Below are 23,091 nucleotides of genomic sequence, written 5' to 3'. Positions count from 1 at the left end.
CAATGTTAAACTTCAATTTCCATTTCTCAACCCATCGACCTATTTGTATATTAAAGCTTTATTTTATATACAAATAAAACTAGATATACAAAAAATAAAGCTAATTCTTATTTTGCTAATTACAAAACATTTTTATCATAATGTGGTGTAGTTAAGGAAAACTTGCATTCGATCTAATCAAATGATTTGTAATTATGGATGAATATTTAATTATAAAATAAAAATTGGATATCGACTCTATGCTAGAAATGCCAAAATTTTATAGAAAGCAAAACAGTTGTAATTACGTCCCCGCACAAAAGAAGAAGAAAAAAAAAAAAAAAAGCCGTAAAAGTTGGTGATAGGGTAGCACGAATACACGACCGACCATAACGTGGCAATTTTTGACACAGGTCAAAAACTGTCATTTTTTCAGAAAGCGTGCTTTAAAATTTTGAATTTTTATCCACCAGCTAAATTCGAAATATAAATTGATTTTACGATTCATTATTTTCTACAAAGCGGAGATGAAAAAACGATATTACTCATTTATAAGTCACCGCATGCGCTGAGTGGTAATATTTCTACCTGCTTTGACTTGTGTCATTTTGTTATAACTTAATGCATATTTTTTTAATTGTAGCACACCATAGTATTAAGAGAGATAGGACATTATGAAAATACTTTTTTATTATGAATGCAAAATATCGTGAATAAATTATTTCGAAATATAAGTATGGTAAATGTTATTTTAGCGTTATCATAATTTAGAAAATAAAAAAATACAAAACATAATCAAAATAATTGCAAAGTGCAAACAAAATTGTGAAAATTAGTAACATATTGGAATTTGATTTTACTTTAATAAGCTCAAAAGACCTGATTTATTTTTTTATTTTTAGTCATTGAAAACTTTGTTGTTCTCAAACTGTCGTTTGGAAACAATCTCGTTTTGCACAAAAATTTAAGTAAATTTTTTTTTATAATTTAAATGTCACCTATTTTGCATTCTTTCATAAGTTTTTAGGAAGCGTTACAGTATCTAAGGTTGAAGAAATTTCGGTATCCCATTTTTGTGGGATACCTTATAAGTTTTCGCAGCTCATGTAAGCTATATTGTGAATAGGGCTCCCGCCTCACTCCCAGTTTTACCTAAAGACTGAAATTGCAACATGATCTCCAGGTTTCAATTCCCCCCCCTCTGGTGGGGGAAAGAGAGAGAGAGAGAGAGAGAGAGAGAGAGAGAGAGAGAGAGAGAGAGAGAAGTGTAGTTACTGCATGCATGTTCACTGTAATCATATATATTTTAAAAAAAACAAAAAAATTGAGTGTAAAGTTTTTTCCTGTGCTTCCTGTATTTTCAGCTCATAGGTAAAATGACACCTGTGTTCCAATACGTCAAAATTTTGTTAACACTTCTTATTGTCATTTTTCTGAAGAAAATACATCCTTTTAGCATTATTATCATACTAATTAAGAACGAAAAAATGAGATTTTAGACTTGTATCACTTTTTCTCGTGGAGTATACAATATTATTAAGAAAATAAGGAAGAAAACATTTTTACCAGAATTCTCCATCATTCCTGACACGAACGCTTAACAGTTCCTGGTCTCTTTCTGGCAGGCTATCCCATTCCCATGAACGGTCACTCCATGCCCCGTTCCATTCACCTTTTCCCCATGGGTTTCGAAGTCGGATCAATGGAACTTCTCCCAGACGTGTTCTTACCTGTGTAATGCGAATGAAGAAAATATATTTTCTTGGTGTATTTACGAATGCTTTTGTAGTAAAGTACTAATAATAAACTACTGTAGGCTCTCGATTGTTTATCCGGGGTGATTGGGAAATAAAGTTTCCAGGATAATCCGCAAATGAAATAAAAACGAATAAAAGTGAAAAACGTAAGTTTTTCACTTTTATTCGTTTATTATTTGTTTTTTTATTTGTTTATTTATTCGTTTATTATTCGTTTATACTTTTATTATCACGCATACTTTATTCACATTTATGAAATTATACTGCAGCTTGAGAAGATTTGACACAAAATTTAATACGTACATATTATTTATTATTTATTATTATTACTTCATTGTTTTTTTTTTTTTTGAAAAAGCAATGAAGTTCTCTTTTCCCTATGTTTACTTCCTATACATGGTACTACATGAATTGCGTATTAGCATTATCTTGTCAGCTAAAGCTGTGGCATCTCCTTGGTGTTTCGTATAGTTGAATAGAGACTCATTAAAGTTGACATTTCAGCACTTTTAGTACCTTTTCATGTTTATTGATAAGCGAAAATCTTTTCTCAATAAAGAAAAATCCTTTTCTGTCTTCACATGATGGACGCACACAGGTGCAAAAATAAATAAATAAAAATAATGTAGAGAAGGTGGGGATGAAGTTTTTGAGAAAAGGGTCTTGTATACAGGTGTTTGCACAAAGTGTAAGCAAGCAACACATGTAACGGATTTCATCTATTTTTTTATTTAATTAATTTTTTTTTTTTTTTTGTTGTTGCTGTTGTTCGACTTGGACTGACTTAAAACACCCGCAGGTCATAGAGACCCAGATTAATGCACTTCCGGATAATCGAGAGTCTACTATACTAACATTAATTTATACTTAAGAAATATCGGTTCTGTAGGTATCACTAAGCATTTCTGTTTTTTAATGTAGACAATATGAAGAAGTTCCATTTGAATTCAGTTATTTACGCTCTTCAGTATGCTGGCAGTTTGGATTCATTAGATTAGAACCCAGGTCTATTCCACCAGGTGTAGGGAGAACGGTGATTATATTATTTATCTCTTCTTGTTATTGATGTACACCGAAATTTAAAAAAATAATAAAATAAAATAAAAAACTGTCTTCTTTTTATATACAAAGACATCCTCTCCATGGCATTACAATTGCAATACAATGATCACTGCACAGGATTATTTCTACTGTACCGCATATATTTGTTTGTGTAGGTTAAAATTATTTTCCTGAGGTTCGAATGTAATTAGTCCTCTTGCATATCCGCTTAATTAACACTATACTTCGGCCGTTAAAAAAATTGGGATAGGTACGAAAAAAAGTTACAATTTTAATTTAACATGTTTTTATTTCATTTAATTGTATATATATAACCTGTATACGATTAAAATTCACAATTCTTAGAATTAAATAACCAGGCTAATGCTGTAAAGATTGTTTCATCATAATTATTTCTTGCAATTATTCTAAGACACATCACATTATTAATATACATAATTATCATAAGTTGTCATACATTAAAAGGTACAATGCATACCCGAGCTATTCCTGTAATACTGTAAGCGTGCTGGGTAATGAGTCCATTTCGTAACCTCACAGAAAGTCTGTGGTCCTGCAAAGAGAAATCAAAATTCATGTGATATGTTGCAATTATAAGAAGAGAAAAGGAACTATCTAAAAGTTTCAAATGAGTCTGGTTTCCGTAAACTATATAAGGTTTTCTTATGTTTATTTCTAATCTAAATGTTGTGTGTCTTTAGGTCTTCGCGAAAAGCGCAGTTGATAGGCATTGCACTTTCACATTTGGATAGGATTCCTGTCGAATGCAGAAATTGGAAATAATTTCAAAGCGACAGGAGGATGTTTTATTTTATTTATTTTTTTCTTGTTGCAGTAGTTCAGTTAGGGAGAAAGTAATGCAAGTTGTTTGTTTTTTTTAATCCCTGAGATGAATCCTGCAATGGTGTTTAGTCTAAGCTGAACAAGCACAGCTATTGTGAATAGTTCACTAGGAATAATATCACTTAATGGTATTCTCGCAATTTGGAAATTTCTTATAAATTAGAAGTGAAATGCATGTCATTTTCTTGTGAAGATTGTTTGACAGAAAGTTTAACATGTTTTAAACATTCAGTTTTTTTAAATAGAGATTGAAAAAAGTTTTATTAATATAATGAGATGTTTGACTTTTTAAAAAATTAATTAATGTAATGAAATGTTTCATTTTTTAAAAAAATTATTTTTTATGAAAACCCCAAACGTGAATGGTATTAGAACCTATAGTACTTAGTACCGTGCATAGAGATGGGCAAAAGTTGCGGCCAATACCTTTGACAAGTCCAGAATGCTCGAGTAGCTTTTGGACAAGCAAGTTTTCTACTTTCAGCCTGTTCAAAATACAGTTTGGACCGATTCATAACTGCTTTATAATTGTTGCGAGCGTTGGTGTAGGCAGAAAAGGAATCTGAAATTTTGGATTCAAGCCATAATGATATGCAACATTCTTATCTTGAACAGCCTTAGCACATTTACTGGAAAACAAAGCTTTAGAAAAATGGTGAGATTTTAAGGTAGAATAATTTCATTGATATTACTGAGCAATCATTGACATCAGAAGAATTAAAACAGTAATCCAGCCTAGGAAAACAATATAAATGGAGTTGCGAACGTTAAATTCGCCATGGAAAATTATCCCACAGTTAGGATTGGAGAAAGTTGAACTTCAAAAAGAGGAAGTCAAAGAGTTCCAAATGATTAGTAGAATTGGTAGATCGATAGAGGCAACAAATGAATTTGACAGAATGGGATAGAGAGATTTTAAGCCAGAGAAGATCGAAAAGGGGAAATTCCAAATTACTATCTTTGACAGGGAATATCAGAACTGACACATGCACAAGTACCACCTCTGATTTTGATTTGATTTGATTTTTTATGGCGCATTGGCAGCTATGGCCATAATGCGCCAAGACAAACCACCTCTGAAGGGAAAAGATTCGCATAGTGAATAATTATGACAACAGCTGAGTTTAGCAGTGGTTGAATCAATCAATATTTGGGACTCTGTCAGAAAAAGTAAGTGGGGGGCTTGGCAGACTGTAAGTGAAAATGGACATCATTGAGATTGACATTGAGACTGCGTATATTTGTGAAATGAACGAAGAAGCGTTTCGGAAAGTTGATATATATCGGAAAGTTATGTGCATATATATATATAAATGCATCATGTGCGAATGCATCATGTCTATACGTAGTAAGTTAACCGAAGTTAATTTTAATTGGCATCGTTTCATGTACTCTTCATATTGCGAATGCCTTCACAGTGAGTTGCCGCTCCAGTTATACTTGGAATAAGTAGCGCTTCGTCAATAGAGAAGTCTATTGTTTCCTATTCTCAGTGGATACCACCAGCCAGACGGCTGTTTCAGTGCTATTTGGCCCTTCGTCGGTGGGTGAGTGGTATATTACGGCTAACTGAAAATATGAGAGATACAAAATTGTGTTTTATATTATAATTAATATAATTTATTATATATATATATATATATATATATATATATATATAAATAAATTAATTAATGTAATAAGATAACTTCCAATTAATTACACAGAAGATTAAGTTTAAATCGTTTCTAATGACTAAACTTTAGCAAAATTCGATTCTGTAACCTTGTAATGGTCTGAAGTAGAATAGTAAAAAGTAAGAGCATCTACTGAATACCACTTCTAGAAAGTAATATTCGTCATCTAGCTAATGGGAGTTTCAGTAACTCTTAATTTCTTAGCAAAGGCTCAAAATGATAGTTAAATATTACTTCAGATTTTCATACCATAAGAATACTTGCTGCAAGTAAAGACGACCTGGTGACTGCACTGCTGATTGTCTGGAGAATAACCATAGGTTCGTGTTCGGTCATCTTAAAACTCTGAGTAATTCCACCTGTAAGGTCTTGTAGAGCATTGGCTACACGTCCACTGTGGAGGTTTGGATAACTGCCATAGAACCTGAGAAACAAAGTTAACATAAGTTAAGCAGAGAATATGCTTTTCAGGTGACATATGGGAAATGTGAATATAACTGATCATGATTCAAATTATGGGTTTGAATAATTTTGATTCTCTTTTTTAAGGAAATCCCCCCCCCCTTTCCCTCAATGCGATACCTTATTAGCAGCTAAAGCCGGATTTGTTGCATTTATTTGCTAGAATAGTCACAAATTCCGATTCTCGGTAAATTGGAAGGTAGAACAGAACTCAACGCATCTATTGTGCTCCCTGTCTGTTGTCTTTTTTTAAAAAAATTTTTTTTTATTTCTTAGTATGTTAATGGTTTTTTTTTTTTTTTAGTTCTCAAGATAGGCAAACACCAATTTACGAATTTAGTATACATCTTAAAGTATAGAAACCCTCTAGTTTTCGTGAATTCTATGAAACGAATTCATCGAATTTACAATATACTGATGCCTCAGGGCCATAATTGCTTATCTGCAAATTCTAAATAACCCAATTTGTCTAGTTCATATATGACATCCTTAAAAACTTAACGAATTCTGGCAATAAAGTAACCAAACTGATTCTGTAAAAAAAAAAGAGATGATTTTTTCGCTAACTTTTAGTGGGTTTGATCACTTTCGAAGTATACTCTCCTTTGGACTTCATACAGATCTCGTCGTTTCTATCATGCTTGCGAAATTACTTTTTGTAAGCACTTTCATCAGTGCCTCAGCATTGTTCTGAATATGTTGAGTTGAATTCACAATGAGATCCGTTTAACACTGGTTAGTTGGCCGGTCCTTTGGAATCTGCGCCACGACAAGTGAAGTCATGAAACGTCGTTGTATTGATGGTAGTAAATTGCTGTCCCTTTAAGGAGTTTTGCAGTTTTTGTTAACAAGAAAAAGTTTCGTGGCATAGTATAAATGTCCGAGGCGCCTCCGTAGCCAGGTGGGAAGGAGCAGCAGTGCATAGCACACGCTTCTTGATTAGACCGGGGTTCGAGCCCGTCACCACCAAATACGGAGGATGCGGAAAGGTCAGGGAATGACCACCGTATATCCCGGAGCAATATGGCCTTAGTTGCTAAAACTCCTAAATAAATGTCCGAAGATTACAAGGGATGTTTCCACTTTTTTTTTTTTTTTTTGCCAGTTATCTCTTGGATATGTGGGATGGTACATATTCGTGCATCTTCTCATACAGATCATTCGGTAAAGCAATGTTTGGCAAAAAAAAAATGGCGTTGGAATAACCACTCGGATAGTCTGACATCGTGTGATTTGTCAATATTATTATTATTATTGTTAACAGCTATAAACAATAATAAATTTGGGGTGGTGGGAAAAGGAACTTGCCTTCAATGGATTTCATTTTAAATAACTTGAAGAGATTAAGAGTGATGGCATTACTGAAAAGACTGAGAAAATGATTCCCAGAAGTGGCAAAGTGAGCATGCAAGTGACATGTTCAACAGAATTGATCACCTCAACAAATACTAGACGCCGATTAACATGGTGTAAGGAGCGCAAATCCTGGACTGTAGAGCAGTGGAAAACAGTTCTATGGACAGACGAGTCGTTCGCACCCTACCAGTATGATGGCCATTCGTGGGTGTGGCGAATGCCAGAAGGAAAAGGAACTTGCCTTCAATGGATCTCATTTTAAATAACTTGAAGAGATTAAGAGTGATGGCATTACTGAAAAGACTGTTCCTTCCTGATTGTATTCTCCCAACAATGAAGTTTAGTGGAGGCAGTGTCATGGTATAGGGCTCCTTTCTACAAAACCATGAATGCTGTGCAATACCAGGACAGCCTGGACAATTCTGCACTTCCAGTATAATGGCAATACTTCGCGGATGGCCGATACCTGTATCAGCAAGACAACGCACCATGCCATACTGTTCGGGTCATAACAGAGTGGTTTGAGAACATAGGGTGTGGAAAAGTTGGATTGACCAGCCCAGAGTGTTGATCTGAACCCTATCGAGCATCTTTGGGATGTATTGGATCGTCTGGTTTGTGCACATCGATATCGTCCAAAGAACAAGGCCGAACTGGTGGCTGCGTTAAAGGCCGAGTGGAAGAACATATCACCTGAAATTTATAAAAAAGCTGGTTGAGAGTATCTCCCGAAGATTTAAGGCTGTCATAAATGCAAAAGGTTTCAGCACAAAATATTAAATGACACAATAAAAGCTGTTTTTTTGTCTAAAGGCAGGTCGGATATTAATGGTAGGGCAGTATGTGTGTGCGTGTGTGCTGGGTCGCAATGTAAAATGTATTTCTTACTGTGTGTCACGGTCAAAAAAAAAGGTTGCAAATCACTGTCCTAAGGGTAGTTAATTTAGGGATTTGTGTTGTAAATAACAAAATTTTAAATCAGCATAAACATTGTATTATAGTTCTTGGGCCGTAGCTTTTAAGGCACGTTAGCTTATATGCGTAAAGCGCTTATTGTCTTCACTAATTTTGTTCGTCCTTCCTCATAGAATAAGCCTACTCGCAGTAGATAAATTTTAATGAAATCTTACATTGAGCTCTTAGAAATATTTGTTGCGCCTTTCCAAATTTAGTTAAAATCGGACTAATAGCAATCTGCCAGTTATTATTTCTTTGTCCGTTCGTCTCTTCATGCAAACTCGACTCCCAGCGGATACATTTTCATGAAATTTTATATTTGGCTCTCTTTAGAACGATTTTTTTTCAACCTTTACAAATTTTAGTAATCTGGAAATTATTTTTCTCCCTACATATCATAGGATATCCATGTACCGTGTATTTTAGATAAGCACTGGATATTATGTTTGTTGCGGTGTGTGAAAGTGAAAACATTTACTTTTATATATTATTAGTTAAATTAATTAATAATTAATTCATGACAAGATAATTAGTTGTTTACTCTTCACTTCGCAGAGAAAAATAAAACGCAATGCATACATCAATTAACTTATTTGTTTGTATCCATCCGTAGCCAAGAAAATGGCGTACAGACCAGAAAACTTAAAACTGCTCATGTTTCTGAATTTGCATATTGGCAAACTTCAATGCTTTCTGTAGCACCGAAACTGCCTTAAAGCAGTTTTTACATTAGAAAATATTATCACACCCTAAATCTTTCGTCAGTGAAGGAGAACCGCTTACCATGTAAATTTTGCATTCCAAATCCTGAGCAAAATATTGTACCACCTTCTGATTAGTGATACAGACAATGAGGCCTTCCATAATGGCCGTTCAAAAAACAAAGAAACAAAAATGTGCTAGTTGATCGACTCTGGAACTGATCACGAAAATTTTGGATGGAACAGTGCAACCAATATGCTTTTTTAATTTTCACTTTATCTGGGTAACTACTTTTTTATCTTTGGGAATAGACCACAAAAATACTGTGGTTCTAATAGAGATTTCTATTATCGTGTTTCATTCATGTAGAATAATTTTTCTCCAGCGCTACAATGAATTGGTACATTGGGAAGACTTTCTATGCTTTCAGCTAGAACTTGTTACTTCTGAGTTCTTGACTAAACCTCCTATACTGCGTTTTGGATCACTAGAATCAACCCATCGGTCAATCTTACTCACAGTGACTCGAGGCTGCAACACAGTCAGCACGGTAGCCCTCAGGTGCTGGTCGGTGTCCTCCCATTGGACCTGGAGGCAGTCCGACGCGGCCTACTCTACTACTACTCCAAATGGATCCCTATCACATTCCAAGGATATACAATCGAACCGACAAACGGAAAAAGCATAGAAAAACTGCGACTACAAAAACACCTCCAACAAGAATGGCAGAACAGGTGGATGGCTTCCACCAAGGGGAAGTCACAAGGAAATTTTTACCATACGTCGACAAGGTCTACCCAAAATCACCGGCTTGTCTTCAGCCGGGACGGGCACTCACCTTTCTACTAACGGGCCATGGGCCCTTCAATGACAAGCTCACCACGCTAGGGCTCTTTGATGACCCATGCTGCACCCGCGGAGAGCTGGTCACATCTTATGTATCAGTGCCCAAAGTATGAAGATCTGCGGGAATTATTCTACACAAGATTGACATACATCCCACAGGACCAGGAGCATCACCTCTTGGACTCACACGATGAATACAAAACCCTCACAAAATACGCCCAGGACCTCACTGCGAGAAGAGGAACCCGATACGCGCTGACAAACTAGCAAGTGACTGGAACCAGTTGCACTCTCCATGCCACTGTTCCTCTAACAGAAAATGACCATTAACCAGAATGGGACATTCTTTGAAAAATGATTGCAACTCTGGACAATGCCTACAACTCAGATTGGACCTCAAACCCCAAAACCATCAAAGAAAACCAAACTTAACCCACTCAACAACCTGGAATGGATTCTCTCCGAAAAGAAAGACGGAATCCCTTCACAAGACTACAAGGTCCACTCGGAATGGACCCTGAACTCCTAAAAAGGAAAACTACAGAACTTGACCCAACTACTGGATTCCTACAACATCCCTGGTCCTGTGGGATGTATGTCAATCTCGTGTACTCAGATAGCAACTCTGCTGCACATACGTCATCGGAGATCCATCATAGCAACCACTATCTGGGACTGACCTGTGGAAAGGGATCAGACTAACCTTCTGGACAGGACATTGTCCTACCTTTGGCCAGACCATGATACTGATGTCACTGGACTTAAAGGAAACTCATCGGATTCGACCAACTGCAGCCTTGCTGCCTATGCGCTATTTGGCGATCAGTATCCTGCTTCCTTACTGGGTACCTTTATTCCCCTTTCCTGGCAAGGGGGAGGGGATCCAGTCTCCTGTCCCCACTTGCCGCTCTCTTTTCCTTCTGATGGGGCATGGGCTTTCCCCACTGTCACTAACTGGGAGCATCTTCTCTATCGCACCCAGCCTTCTGACTTTCCTCCCCCAGCCTTCAATCTCCCTCTCCCCAGTAGCGTAAGCCCTACACGTCAAAATTTAACCGTGCAAATTGAACCTCGCCCATTGACTTTCAGCCTCCAACTTAGCGGACTTTTTTTTCTTTTTTTTTTTGGTCCTAGCCACTGAAATCGCAGAACATTAGGTGGCAGGACCTGACACAGAGTATATATAAGCTACTGGGTTCCTGGTCTGCCTCCACGGGGCGTAAGTGGGGCAACGTTGGATCCCAACAGGGGTCCAGTGGCTAAACGACCAGAAGAACAACGGTACACGACACTAAACGATCCAAGATCCACACACTTTTAAATCTCTGGCATTTACAGCGTATTGTAACGCTGTAAATGCCACAACGTAAAAAACGTGGAAATGGGCGAAACCCCTGGTGTATTTAGGGTCAAGTTAGGGTGTAAGTGTATTTTGGAATAAGTTGAAGCATTTCGATATAAAACATTTTAAAATCTAAAAATTTCTCACTCTTTTTAATGAAACTACTACAAATTGAATCCGATAAAAGTATTTTCTATGTTACTCTTAATGAAACAAATTTTCTAGTCTTTTGCTAATTTTCCTGCACTAATAAACTCAGCTCTCTTTGCAAAAAAAAATCATGTTATGTTTTTTCCTTGGAAAACATCAAGTTATGCTTTTTGCAAGTTATTCTTATCCAAACAATTTTCGGTTAATAACGTTTTTGAATTATAAAATGCTTAATATTCTGAATATGCGAAGGGATTTCCCACGACATTTCTTCGCAATAGACGGGAGTGTGTACTTTCACGCAGTTTGCATTGAGATATCGATTCAGGGCTAACAACGAACACTTAATGTTATTGTAACTGAAACTAGAATGACAATGCTAGCCTCCACTTTCACATAAAACGATGATTTGAACAGAAAAATAAAAGAAAAGAGGATACATCGATTATTGACCTTTTCTTTTCTAAAACTGCAAAGAAAAGCATTTTATTTTGGAGTTGAACAACCTTTCTGCCTATTACATCCTCCAGTAAACACAATATTTCCAAGAAACTCATTTGTCTTATGCATGCAGAATCATGCATGTTTCATAAATGCATTTTTATTCCTTATTCGTAAATGTGTTTATTTTTGATTATTTCTAGAAAACAGATATTATGTTAACCAGTAAACCATGTGCTTTATCATTTCATTCTCTTTAAATGTAACTTTAGTAGTAACTAGAAAACGCAACCTGCTACCCAGGCAGTTTGCTTATGTGTAACTTAATTGTTTATGTGTTCAGTGAGCAAACTGCTCGTTCGATGATGGCTCACTGACTGCTTTGATATGATTCATCAGTCAGTTAATCTTAGGATTGCGTGCTTTTATTCTTTGGATTTCCTCCCAGAATTAACTCGCAGCACGAATTTGGGTAGGTATTTTCGAGCAGTGCAGCAGTCAAAATCAAAATGAAAGTCAATCTGAAGATCCGCATTTAAGGAATTGGTGGTGGTTATTATTGTTGTTATTAGTCATATGGCGCAAGGAAGCCTGAGGCTTATGCTGCACCAGCCAAAAAAAATTTCAAAGTTAATCTGTGTGTGTGTGTGTGTGTGTGTGTGTGTGTGTGTGTGTGTGTGTGTGTGTGTGTGTGAGAGAGAGAGAGAGAGAGAGAGAGAGAGAGAGAGAGAGAGAGAGAGGAATCACCAAGAAAGAGAAGAATCATGGTATCCAGCTCAGGACCCTGGGTGTGCCAAGCTCATACTCACCAGAACCCCTGGGGATAAATATTCCACAAGTTGAGGCTGTTTTTGCAAGACGTTTTCTCAAACTGGAAGGTGGAATGTAATGTGCTGTCATCAGCAAAACTATAGATAGTTTCTAATCAATGGAAGAAGGTCATTAATATAAAAGATTAAAAGAGTGCAAGAAAGAACTGAACCTGAGGCACACCAGAATTTGCGGAGAAGTTACAAAACAGAGAGCTGTCCGCCGTCGCCTTCAGAGAGAAAACTAGATACCTAATTATAAAGAACGCTCATCAGATGAGAGCATATTTAGAAAACCTTTATACCAAACACAATCAAGAGCCTTAGAAAATTTAAGAGCAATTGCTTCACCTGATTTTTTTATCGAATTTGTCCAAAGCTGAAAAACGTAAACGAACATATCCAGTGGACTGACACTGCAGGAATCGTATCATTGATCAGATGGACGATTTCAAGAAAGCTTAAGAATTTGTAACTGTTGGATTTCTCCATTACTTTAGAGAGTATAGGTAAGCGCAGCGGGGCAATAATTAGAAAGGAGGGATTGTCATCCGTTTTAGGAACTGGCTGGATATGAGAAAATTTTCAAGCAGAAGGAAAAACGCAGGTAGAATAAGAAAGTGAAAAAAAATAAACACAGAAGCTGAAGAGCACAGGTTTTAAGAACAAGTGGGGAAATACCTTCAGTACTGGAGCTTTCTTGGCGCCAGGATTGTTCAGAGTTCTTCTAACATCCTAATGACAGAAGACCAGTGGAGGCATTGAGTGGAGTGTGTTGGGTATGAGAGGAGGTGATTTACCAAGATCGTCGATACAAGAGTTAGAACAAAATAGATAAGTTGACTTCATCTTTAGCTGAGGATGCAGTTGAACCGGAACAGTTGTAACCAATGCAGTTGGAACCGATGCAGTTGTAACGCTGGTGGGAGTATTGACAGACAGAAGTTGCAGCCAAAAGTTTTAGCAAGAGACCACAATGATACTCAACTATAATTTGGACAAGAAACAAATACTATAGTTACTAGATGTTCCTGAAATTAGTATTGTTATTTTATTTTCGTAAAAAAATACAAATTGTTGAGAGAGAGAGAGAGAGAGAGAGAGATTCCATTTTAGTCTACTTTCCGAAAGTGGCTTATAAGATCACCATGTCGGGACTTATGATGTTTATATTGTTTCCCCCACTCCCACTGTCACTTCCCCCATCAAATTTTATTTTTGACAGTCCAGTCGAAAGCAGATTTATTCTCGGGAATGTTTTAATTTCGATCTACCAGTTTGAAACGAGATTGAAGTAGTTTCTGTGTTGAAAGAACTGGAATGTGTACTCTATTTGTTCTAGTTAGAATTTCTTCTTTAAAGTTAAAGATATCAAGTATATTTGATATCTTTCGTTGTTAAATTAATCAATCAGTGGTATTAGTGGCACAAAGGTATTAACATCCAAGTACGTAAATTTATGCGTTGGCAAAATCATTGTACAGAAGGTAATCGGATGTCTGTCGCAAAAAAGGGTTGGAATGAAGATGGGCACCAAATTACTTTGTAACTGAGAACGAAAATATACATGAATCAGAAAATTGCTACCTTTCGAATTAGTTTCTTTTATCTTTATATATCTGCTCAACAGTTACCTTGAAATGAGTGTAAAACAGCTACTTTCCGGAAGTTCTTATTTGCGCGCACACGCACACACTCCCCATTTCATACAAGTAACGTCATATTTTAGGTCAGTAATGAATGAGTAAAGTTGGATGCTTCCCGACCTCCTTGAACTTTGTAAAATTCGCAACTAACAAGCATAGTTAGATGCGTGACTTTAATGAAAAGGAAAGGCACGTCGCTGACCTGGAATCCTGCTCAGGCTTCTTTCATGTATGATGTCATGTGAAAAGAAGCTCACTGTGAATATATTATGAATAAAATAGCGTGTTAAATATTTTAACATAATGGGAATTCAGGTTAGGAAAACCAGGATTAATCACTAATTTTTTGCAGTACATCAGATCAATATTTTATAACACTAAGAAAATTTCAAAAAAGTTCATTTTAAAAAAAAAGGTGATTTTTTCCTAATCTCCTGTTTTCCCCCTTGCTTTTTCTGAAAATAATTCAAAATCTAACTTTTCTAGGCAAAAGTTGGCAGATATGCAGACTGGTAAACACACACCGAAAAAAAAAAATAATAATAAAATAATAATAAATAAAAAAAAAAATCCTTCATTTCGGAACTAAATACCTAACTTTTGTTCATACTTACTTAGCATAAGCTTTTTCTAAAAGAGCCGCCCAGAATTCCGTGGGATCAGACGACCGCAAATACAGAAGACGACCTCTGTAGGTTGGAAGGCGGTCATCAACGACTACTTCTATCCATTCACCAAACCTCCAAAGGCGGAAGCGAAAAATACCGCAATATCCTTGACCGAACGTTTGGTCAGGCGGAACTACTCGTTCAAGAAAACGCGGAGTCAGGGTGAGACACGAGATAGCCGCCAGCAACCAGCAGTCACCTGAGAGAGAGAAGGAAAATAAAAAGAAATAAATATGATTTGTTGCCGGTAGTGAATACACTGCTGTTATGATGTTGGCATTGTAGTTTTCGCCTGCTGATTGAAGGATACTACGCAGGTACCTTCCATTGATGTTGTTATAATCGACAACCAAATCTTTGCTGGTTAATTGTGCTTTCAGTAATTGCAACTGGTGCAGAACATTCCCATAGCACTATAAGTCGCGAAATAAAAGAATCAGAAAGAAAATTGTGAGATGCATTCGACGGTTATTATATTCGATACAGGTTTAGGGTGTGAACAATATAACGAAGATAAAAAAAAATGTTCGGATATAAAATTTGATTTTTAACAGAGGTTCTCAGATAATATAGTGGAAAAATGATTTAGAAAAGGTCCCTCAACCCGCTACAGGCCCTCTGAGTTTTTTTTTTTTTTTTTTTAATTTTCCTTAAAACGAATTCATAAGTGCACTTTGCGTGAACTTGTTATAAACCAGCAATTTAATTTTACATTATAATCTCAACCTGTAAAGTATTTTATAAAATTCTTCTTTCGGCTTTCTTTATGAAAATATGTGAGCAACACAACCCTCCGTAAAAAGAATTTGTCTCTAGAAGTGTGTGTGCATACCATTTTGCACGTTGTGCGGGCTGAGAAACCTGGAATAACTCACCATATAAAAAACTATAATCTCTTCGCCTGAAATCGGCTAAACTTCAGGTGCGATTTCATATGGGTCTATTCGAACACAGACCTTTCCAAACGAATTACAAGTGGAAAAACCATGATACTGTCACAATGGACGTCTAGTTGATTCATTCGTGTAGCATTATTCATCACTACATCACGTTCTGTCGCTACTGTAATGTAGTGCTTCGTTTTCTCCACCTGGATAGGCAACTTACGAACATCTATGCGACCATAGTAACCCCATTTTATGAACTGTTTTCCTGGTGGGTTTTTGGACCCAAAACTTATCCCATTTCTCTCAACTGTTTCTCGACTCTGCTCATTAAGTGTGCTATTGTGATTTCTCTCACTACCTGTTGCTACTAAAAATTCGCGTTACTTTCTGCGTTTTCCCTTGGAGTACAATGTTTAGAGTTGACTTTGAATGTCCCACTCTGTCTGCTATCTGGCGGATTGGCATGCCCGTTATCTATTTAGAACCTAGTATGATATCTCTTGTGAAGCTATCCAGCACCATGTCTACTCCCATCCTGGTCCATTTATCTGTCATTAAGTGTGCATGCCTTTTAAATCTTACAATCAACTGATGCTGCTGTCTACATGACTTGTGACCTTTGTCTGTTAACCATTACCTTCCAAGAGGTAAAATGCACCATTACGTGTTGGTGGACTGTATATAGGCTGTCCAGTCAAAACATGATGACCAACTGCCTGATAATTGGTATGTCCTTTTGCCACCAGTACCGCCACCAAACGGACAGAAATAGATTCTATATAAGGACTGTTATTCGTCAATTCAATTTCACCTCTACATAAGGACTTTGAACGTTTCAGGTGGTATGTTGTACGGTGTCGCCAGGTTTGAGTCTCATAGATCTGCAATAGTTCGTGGTGGAGAATCCAAACGCCGGATATGTCAATCCACGTAATCCCAGAGATGGTCTATGGGATTCATATCCGGAAACCAAGGTAGCACCTAGAAGTCACTTTCATGTTATGCCAGTCACCCTCGAACAATACGGGCAACGTGGCAGTGCGCATTACGCTGCAGGAACATACCTGTGCCATCCGGAAAGACAGTCTCCTTGAAAACAAGTACCGGAACGGACATAATGGATATGTAGTTTCTAGTATTCAAAGTGCGCTCTAGGGGCACGAGGACTCCAATTTCGTTGGTTGGTGTAGGGTTTTAGTCTGACGGTTATTATTTTTGTAAGGTTTCCAGACGCGTCAATAACTTAGGCCATGTTTTGCCGTATATAATACACTGGTGTTCAAAGAAAGTGAATATCACCTAGGAATTTCACATTTCCAACCCTTTTTCGCGGTGGTATGTTACATTAATGACTAGCATCACAAATATAAATATAAAAAAAGATATTTATTAACAGTTAAGGCAAAGCTAAGTAATATTTGACAGGTGCTCTCAAATCATTCCAAAATGAGCATTTGCAACCTTTATACAACAGTTTTGGTAAATACGACAATTATGGCTGAAATCTTATCAGAAACCCCCAGTTTGCTTCAGTTTACCATTTTAAATAGAAAACAAAATGAAAAGTTCACCAGGTGCAAAATAATATTCAGTTGAACCGCCTCTGGCCCTGATGACAGCAGCACACCGTCGAGGCACTGACAAGATCAATTTCTGATGGTGATCAACTGATAGTTCGTGGTTCCAAACATATGAAGTTCACGGAGGGTCTTTGGTTTCTTTCTAGCAACTGCAGAATCCACACGATTGCCAACAGTTCTTCTGTAGGATTCAGGTCTGGGCTGTTTCCTGGCCAGCTAAGAGTTGTAATGCACCGTTCTTCCAACCACTTTTTCTCATGTAACAAATGTAAACACATTACTGTCGAACCTCTAATGCAGAAATGAAGCTAAAGTAACTACAGAAGTGCCTACTTACACTTTTCGCCCCCCGATGACAAGGAGTACAGTCGTCCTGAAAGATGCAGTTACTTGGCAGGTTGAAATGGTCTCTAATGGTTGGCAGCAATTTGCATTCCAATATAACCAGGTATCCATTGGCATTTACGGAACCTTTTATAAACCGAAGGTGACCTACTCCGCGATACGAAATGCATCCCCATATCATTTGCCTGGTAGGGAATTTCACTGTAGACACCATACAGTCTGGATGATATTCTTCACCATGTATATGGCGAATCGTTTGTCTCTCATCTGTGCCATGCAGGTTGAATTTCTTCTCATCCGAGAAAATAACTGACTTCTACCGCTCGGGGGTCCATTTGACATGCTCCTTACTCCAAATTAATAGGGCCTTTTTCATTTTTTGTGTAAGGAGGGGCTTCTTCTTAGGACGACGGACTACAAGACCATTTTTGAAGTGGCGTCTTCTGACTGTTACTACACTTGCTACAACTCCTGTATGTTCTTCCCATTCTCTTTTCAGCTCAGACAAAGAAGCTTTACGGTTTTTTGGGCATAAGCGCTTCAAAACGCGGTCCTGTTTAGGCGTAAAGACTCGTTTGCGTCCGGCTCCATTTTCCTATTAGCAGAACTAGTATTTTGGAAAAAAAAATATCTACTCACTGTCGACTGATTACAAGACACTCTATAAGCAGTATGACGGGAAGAACATCCTTCCTAACGTAAAGCAACGATAGCACTCTTTCTTAGTGGAATCAACTGCACGTAACTCGCCATCCTGACACAAGCAAGGAATAACTGCAACTCTTGCAGAGCGTGTTTATATAGCTGAAAGAAACAGCTGATGCAATATTACGCCATCACCTACGCGTGTCACTCTTATGTGATGCAATCTGTAAGAAATATTGCCATATACTTACGTTATTCGGACGACAGTTACAGTTTTAAGGGGTGATGCACTTTCTTTGAACACCACTGTATGTGTGTAAATTGTGTGTGTTCTGTGATCGGTTTACTAGATGAAAAACCCGAGTTTCCGGGAGAAAAACCATGTTATCCTCGTCTCAGACTGACTAACTCAGCCACGTTGTGAAAAAGGCCATAAAAATTCCTCATGTCATCAACAGGATTCGAACTCAGATTTTTTCTACCCGGTGTGGGATGGACAGTGATTCTACCAACTGCGCTACCCACGAGAGCTACACTCGGTGTGGGGAAGTCTGCCTTTCACCATTTTCCGTCTGTCGGCTAGCATAGGGCGGATTAGCCTACTCTACTGCGACCATCGGTGAGGCGGGCCGTCCGCCATTGGCTCGGCGACTGCTGCTCTGGCTGCTATTCATCCACTCTTGGAACACCTTAAATACAACGCTCCGAGAACAGCCCACAAAATTCTTAGTTTCCGTAATACTTCCACTCTTCAACCGGTACCTGACAATCAGCCCTTTTTCGAAGTTCGTCATCACGTCCCTTGCTCATGCCGATGAACTACTTCGTATGGACCACATGCCAAGAACCTGCAGTATGACATTTATTAGTTTTCGCTACGATACGTGCGCTGCCAGGCGGGGAGGAACGGCCGATTGCCAAATGTGGAGGGGGGGATCATGATGTTTTCACTGGACAGGTACTAGGTGGATATAATTATAATTAAAAGTGTGCCAATTAGGCGGTAAACTATAAACAACTCAGAGATAAAATTCGAAGTAGACATTGGCTCTGCGGAAACGTCACACAAATAAATTTGTTCCAAAAAGTGATACCAAGTTGCGTTTGGCGCTGCATGCAGTTACTCAGCTAGCACACTACCTAATTTATATTATATAGTTACAATACAGTTTGAAGAAGCTACAAGTTTTGAAGATAAAATATGTAGTTACAAGGAAAGTACATGGAGTTAAAAGTTCAGTATGAAGAAGTGTTTTTATTAGTGAAATCACGTTATTGCACAAATAAATATGGTATGCACCACACACACATACATGGCTTCTCGGCCAGCAGCGTGAACCACCTTACAGTAAATTATTTACATAATACAGTATATTAAAAAAAACACCAGTATGTATAGTTATGTTTCATATTTTTTTCTCCCAGAAACTCGGATTTCTTTTCCAACAAACAGACCACAGAACATACACAATTTACAGACATGTTATATATGGTGTAATATGGCCTAAGTTCTGCTTTTGTACTCTGGCACGACCACCTAAGTCAGTGGAGTTTGCAACTGATCATTTTGATAACAATACAGTCAATACTGTATTTAGTAATCACGTGAGCTTGAACCATGGTCCATTCAAACGTGTGTGCTACTGCATTCCCTCGCTAACTGCGCTGCCACTTCAATTTGTATATCTACAGATTGCTCATATATGGTTGCCCGATGTAATAGTTATATGCTTAGAAAATGTGTTGAATTAAGGGCTAAAAGAAGTGCTTCTTGCCATTAAATCGGTGTATTTAATAAATTGGCCATTCAGTGTAAAAATTCATGATAATGTTGATATTTTATTCTTTAACGCTTTTTTTTTTTTTTTTCTAACCCTCATTTTCTCTTATTTTTAAAGAGGAAATTAGTGAAAAATTCATCATTCTCAATACTGTTCCTCCAAGTTCCAAGATAGTTTCATTAGACTTTTTTTTTTTTTTTTTTTTTTTTTGTGGAGGAAGGTGGGCGCAAGTATGGTGGAGGAATTGTCCTAAGTAATATGGTATTCAGTTCCAAATCCCCAAGATAAACTTGTTAATGCAATTCTTCCAGAGTTAATCATTATTCCAGTTAAAGCTGACAACGGACACCAGCCTCATTATTTCTCATACCTAACCATGAAATAATTAGGTGACATCAGTTTTACAGCACGGATAAAACCAAATGAGTGGCACTTAATTTCCGTTAAATTTTTAATGTGGTGATTTAAATTAAGTCATCATTAATTTTAACAGATGATTCCCTTCGGCAGCATGGATAGAAGAAATATTCTATCATTCAAGGCTAAATACGGTCATTCACTCTTCAGTTGTTTGGAAAGGAGTATTCAAGGAATGAAATGTGAATATGAGATGTCGCTGTAAGCTCAATAGAAAGTGAGTGCAATGTACTCTAAATAGTTACTTCGTCGGATATGACGTACTAACGCATTCTGTTACCCTTAGTATAGATGTATTATTGCATCATTAATTTGAAAAAGGTGTCGTAGTGTACATTTCTGCGTCGACTTATGCTGTTTTCCATTGTCAACACTGATGTTTGGAATTATCGTTTCTTAAATTTTTGGAAATGAGTAATGTTTTGGTTAAGTTGCCAGTATTTAGCCAGTTAGCATTCTTAATTTAATTCAAATATATGCAAAAATGCGCGTGTTGCATTGCATGTTTCATTACCAATCTTTTGACCATATTCTCTTGATTCAATGGTTGTTTAAGAGATTTCTTTGTTAACTTTTGGTCCGGAAAAGTTTGGGTGGACTACTGTCACCAGCTGAGGAACGTCAAGGACTTTTCATTCGGGGATGTGCAGCAGGTCTCGAGCAGGGATTTAGGGTTCTTCTTAAATTTTTTTCCCTCAGTTTTCATTCCTTAGATATGCATCCCTTAAATATCTGGCCCCGACACAAGCAGTCACAGAGGGATTCAAAAACCACACTATTTAATCTATGGCTATGTACGTATTTCAGCATTCTGCTGTAACATAACATAAAATGCCAGAAAGTTGACAATGGCCAGATGGTCATATGATAGAGTGCCGTGCTACAGCGTTTGAGTTGGTCGTGGTTCTAGTACAGTTACCAAATACAGTGATGTTTTTGTATTCTCTCTATATTTTAAATTATTCTGGCCCTATGTAGTTATCCCCAAGCATAAACAGAAAATTTATGTCTTTATAACTGTATTGCATTACATGTTACGTGTGTTACTTTGCATGTTTCATTACGGTGGTTAGGACATTAATTAGAGCATTAACACAGCGAGCATTCGAAGGAAGAACGAGAGAACATTTGTGATTCATCTGTTATTCTTCAGAATATATCCTCCTCAGAAGCAACTGATGTAGTTTTTATATAGTTCAATGAAATCTAAAGTTATTATTCATCCGTTTATTGATTAAACATCGCTGTACAGAAATTTATCTAGGAAGGTAGCACACTTACATCCATCAGTTTTTATACAAGGTAATAAATAACCACATATAATTTTATACATACAAGTATTATTAGAGTATCATTAATTAATTGGCTCACAAGAATTAAATCATCTTTCAAGCCTTTTATACAGTCTTTCAAGAGTCTGCAAACACTTTTCACGTGTTACAGAATATATGGACTTATATCGTTTGTTGTCTTATCTTTTCTCTTCCTGCTTCTTAAGTAAATTTGGAGTTTAGCTGCAGTAAGATCCCTATTGGTCTTTTCCTGACGCCCTCGCCGTATCACAGTTGATATAATCACCGCCCTCCCAACACCGGGTGGAAAAGGCCTGGTTTCGAATCCCGTAAATAGAATGAGGAAGTTTTATGGGATTTTTTATCACAACGTGGCTGAGTTAGTCGGTCTCAGGCGAGGGTGCGTAGATTTTTTTTCTCCTAAAAGCTCTGGTTTTTCGTCCAGCAAACAGGCAACGAATACAGAACACACACAATTTACAGTCTCTAAGTCGCTGAAGCGCATAAATACTACTACAACAACTTGTCCTAACAGTACCTGTACGAATAAGTTTATAAAGAGTTCCAGGATTATAGCAAAGAATAGTCGTTTTAATCCTTCCGTGTTCCATTGCTTGCAAGGGCTAGGAGCATTCGAAGTAACAGAGATAGCGCTTGTGATTCTTCTGTTGTGTATGATTGGGAAACGGGAAATGCATGATTATAAAATGATTAGATTCGATAAGAGAATTCATACTTAGCTCCAATAATGATAAGAATATTTTTAAAAAATGTTAAAATGACACGGAATTTATAAAACTCACCAAGTTCTCCTTGCTCAATGTCAAATCTTGTGGCATTCTCCGATATAAATTTTGGTCTGGCACAAATTTCCTGAAAAATTAAGCAGAAGAAATTAACGAACAATAGATGTAATTCATAAAACAATAAGACCGAATGAAATGTTGCGAAGAAAAAAAGTAGGTTAATATACATCGTAAGCAATGTAGTGGGTAAAATAGACACTGCCTAGCCACTTTGCTAGGTCCTGTGAGAATGAACGCATTTATTAAGTAGTACGTTCTTGTATGAGCGTATTTACATTACATTATAAAGACAGTACCACTACTATATTTTATATTTTTATGGTAAACGTACAGAAGAGTCTTCACATCCTTTTTTATATGTTCATATACAGCAGACAGTTACGCCTGTTGGATGTTCGAAGTTTGAATATTCCAAAAACGAGGGGAAATTACAAAAAAATATATAAAAAGAGACAAGGGAGACAAGGTCTGGAGTATTCTACTTTTGAAACGGATGTTAAGGTGAACTCTCGCCAAAATGTAGCCCAATTGACTAACCCCCTTCAGTGCAGAAACCTGGTGACCAATCCATTCTTCGATCCAAAATCCAAAACAATCTAAAATCCATTCTCTGAAAACTTTTCCTGATGACTTGCACCAGAA

General features: G+C 37.1%; 1 protein-coding gene across 3 annotated transcripts in view; it reads right to left on the bottom strand.

Moving 5' to 3' along the window:
• The window catches only part of LOC150081860 (calpain-9-like), a 152,380-nt gene that overhangs the window by 54,711 nt on the left and 74,578 nt on the right, over window positions 1-23,091 (bottom strand). For all 3 annotated transcript variants that reach the window (XM_090379769.1, XM_090379770.1, XM_090379768.1), the window contains exons 3-7: window positions 22,447-22,516; window positions 14,643-14,895; window positions 5,567-5,741; window positions 3,277-3,351; window positions 1,546-1,709 (exon numbers count right to left, since the gene is read on the bottom strand). In XM_090379769.1, the coding sequence (XP_090235895.1) occupies window positions 1,546-1,709; window positions 3,277-3,351; window positions 5,567-5,741; window positions 14,643-14,895; window positions 22,447-22,516 (737 nt within the window). The remainder of the gene's footprint in view (window positions 1-1,545; window positions 1,710-3,276; window positions 3,352-5,566; window positions 5,742-14,642; window positions 14,896-22,446; window positions 22,517-23,091) is intronic.

Source organism: Mastigoproctus giganteus, chromosome 8 (genome assembly GCF_048544385.1).
Source record: "Mastigoproctus giganteus isolate SK-2022 chromosome 8, ASM4854438v1, whole genome shotgun sequence".
Lineage (NCBI taxonomy): Eukaryota > Metazoa > Arthropoda > Arachnida > Uropygi > Thelyphonidae > Mastigoproctus > Mastigoproctus giganteus.
The sequence above is the reverse complement of the archived record's forward strand: the minus strand, read 5'-3'. Positions and strand labels throughout refer to the sequence as shown.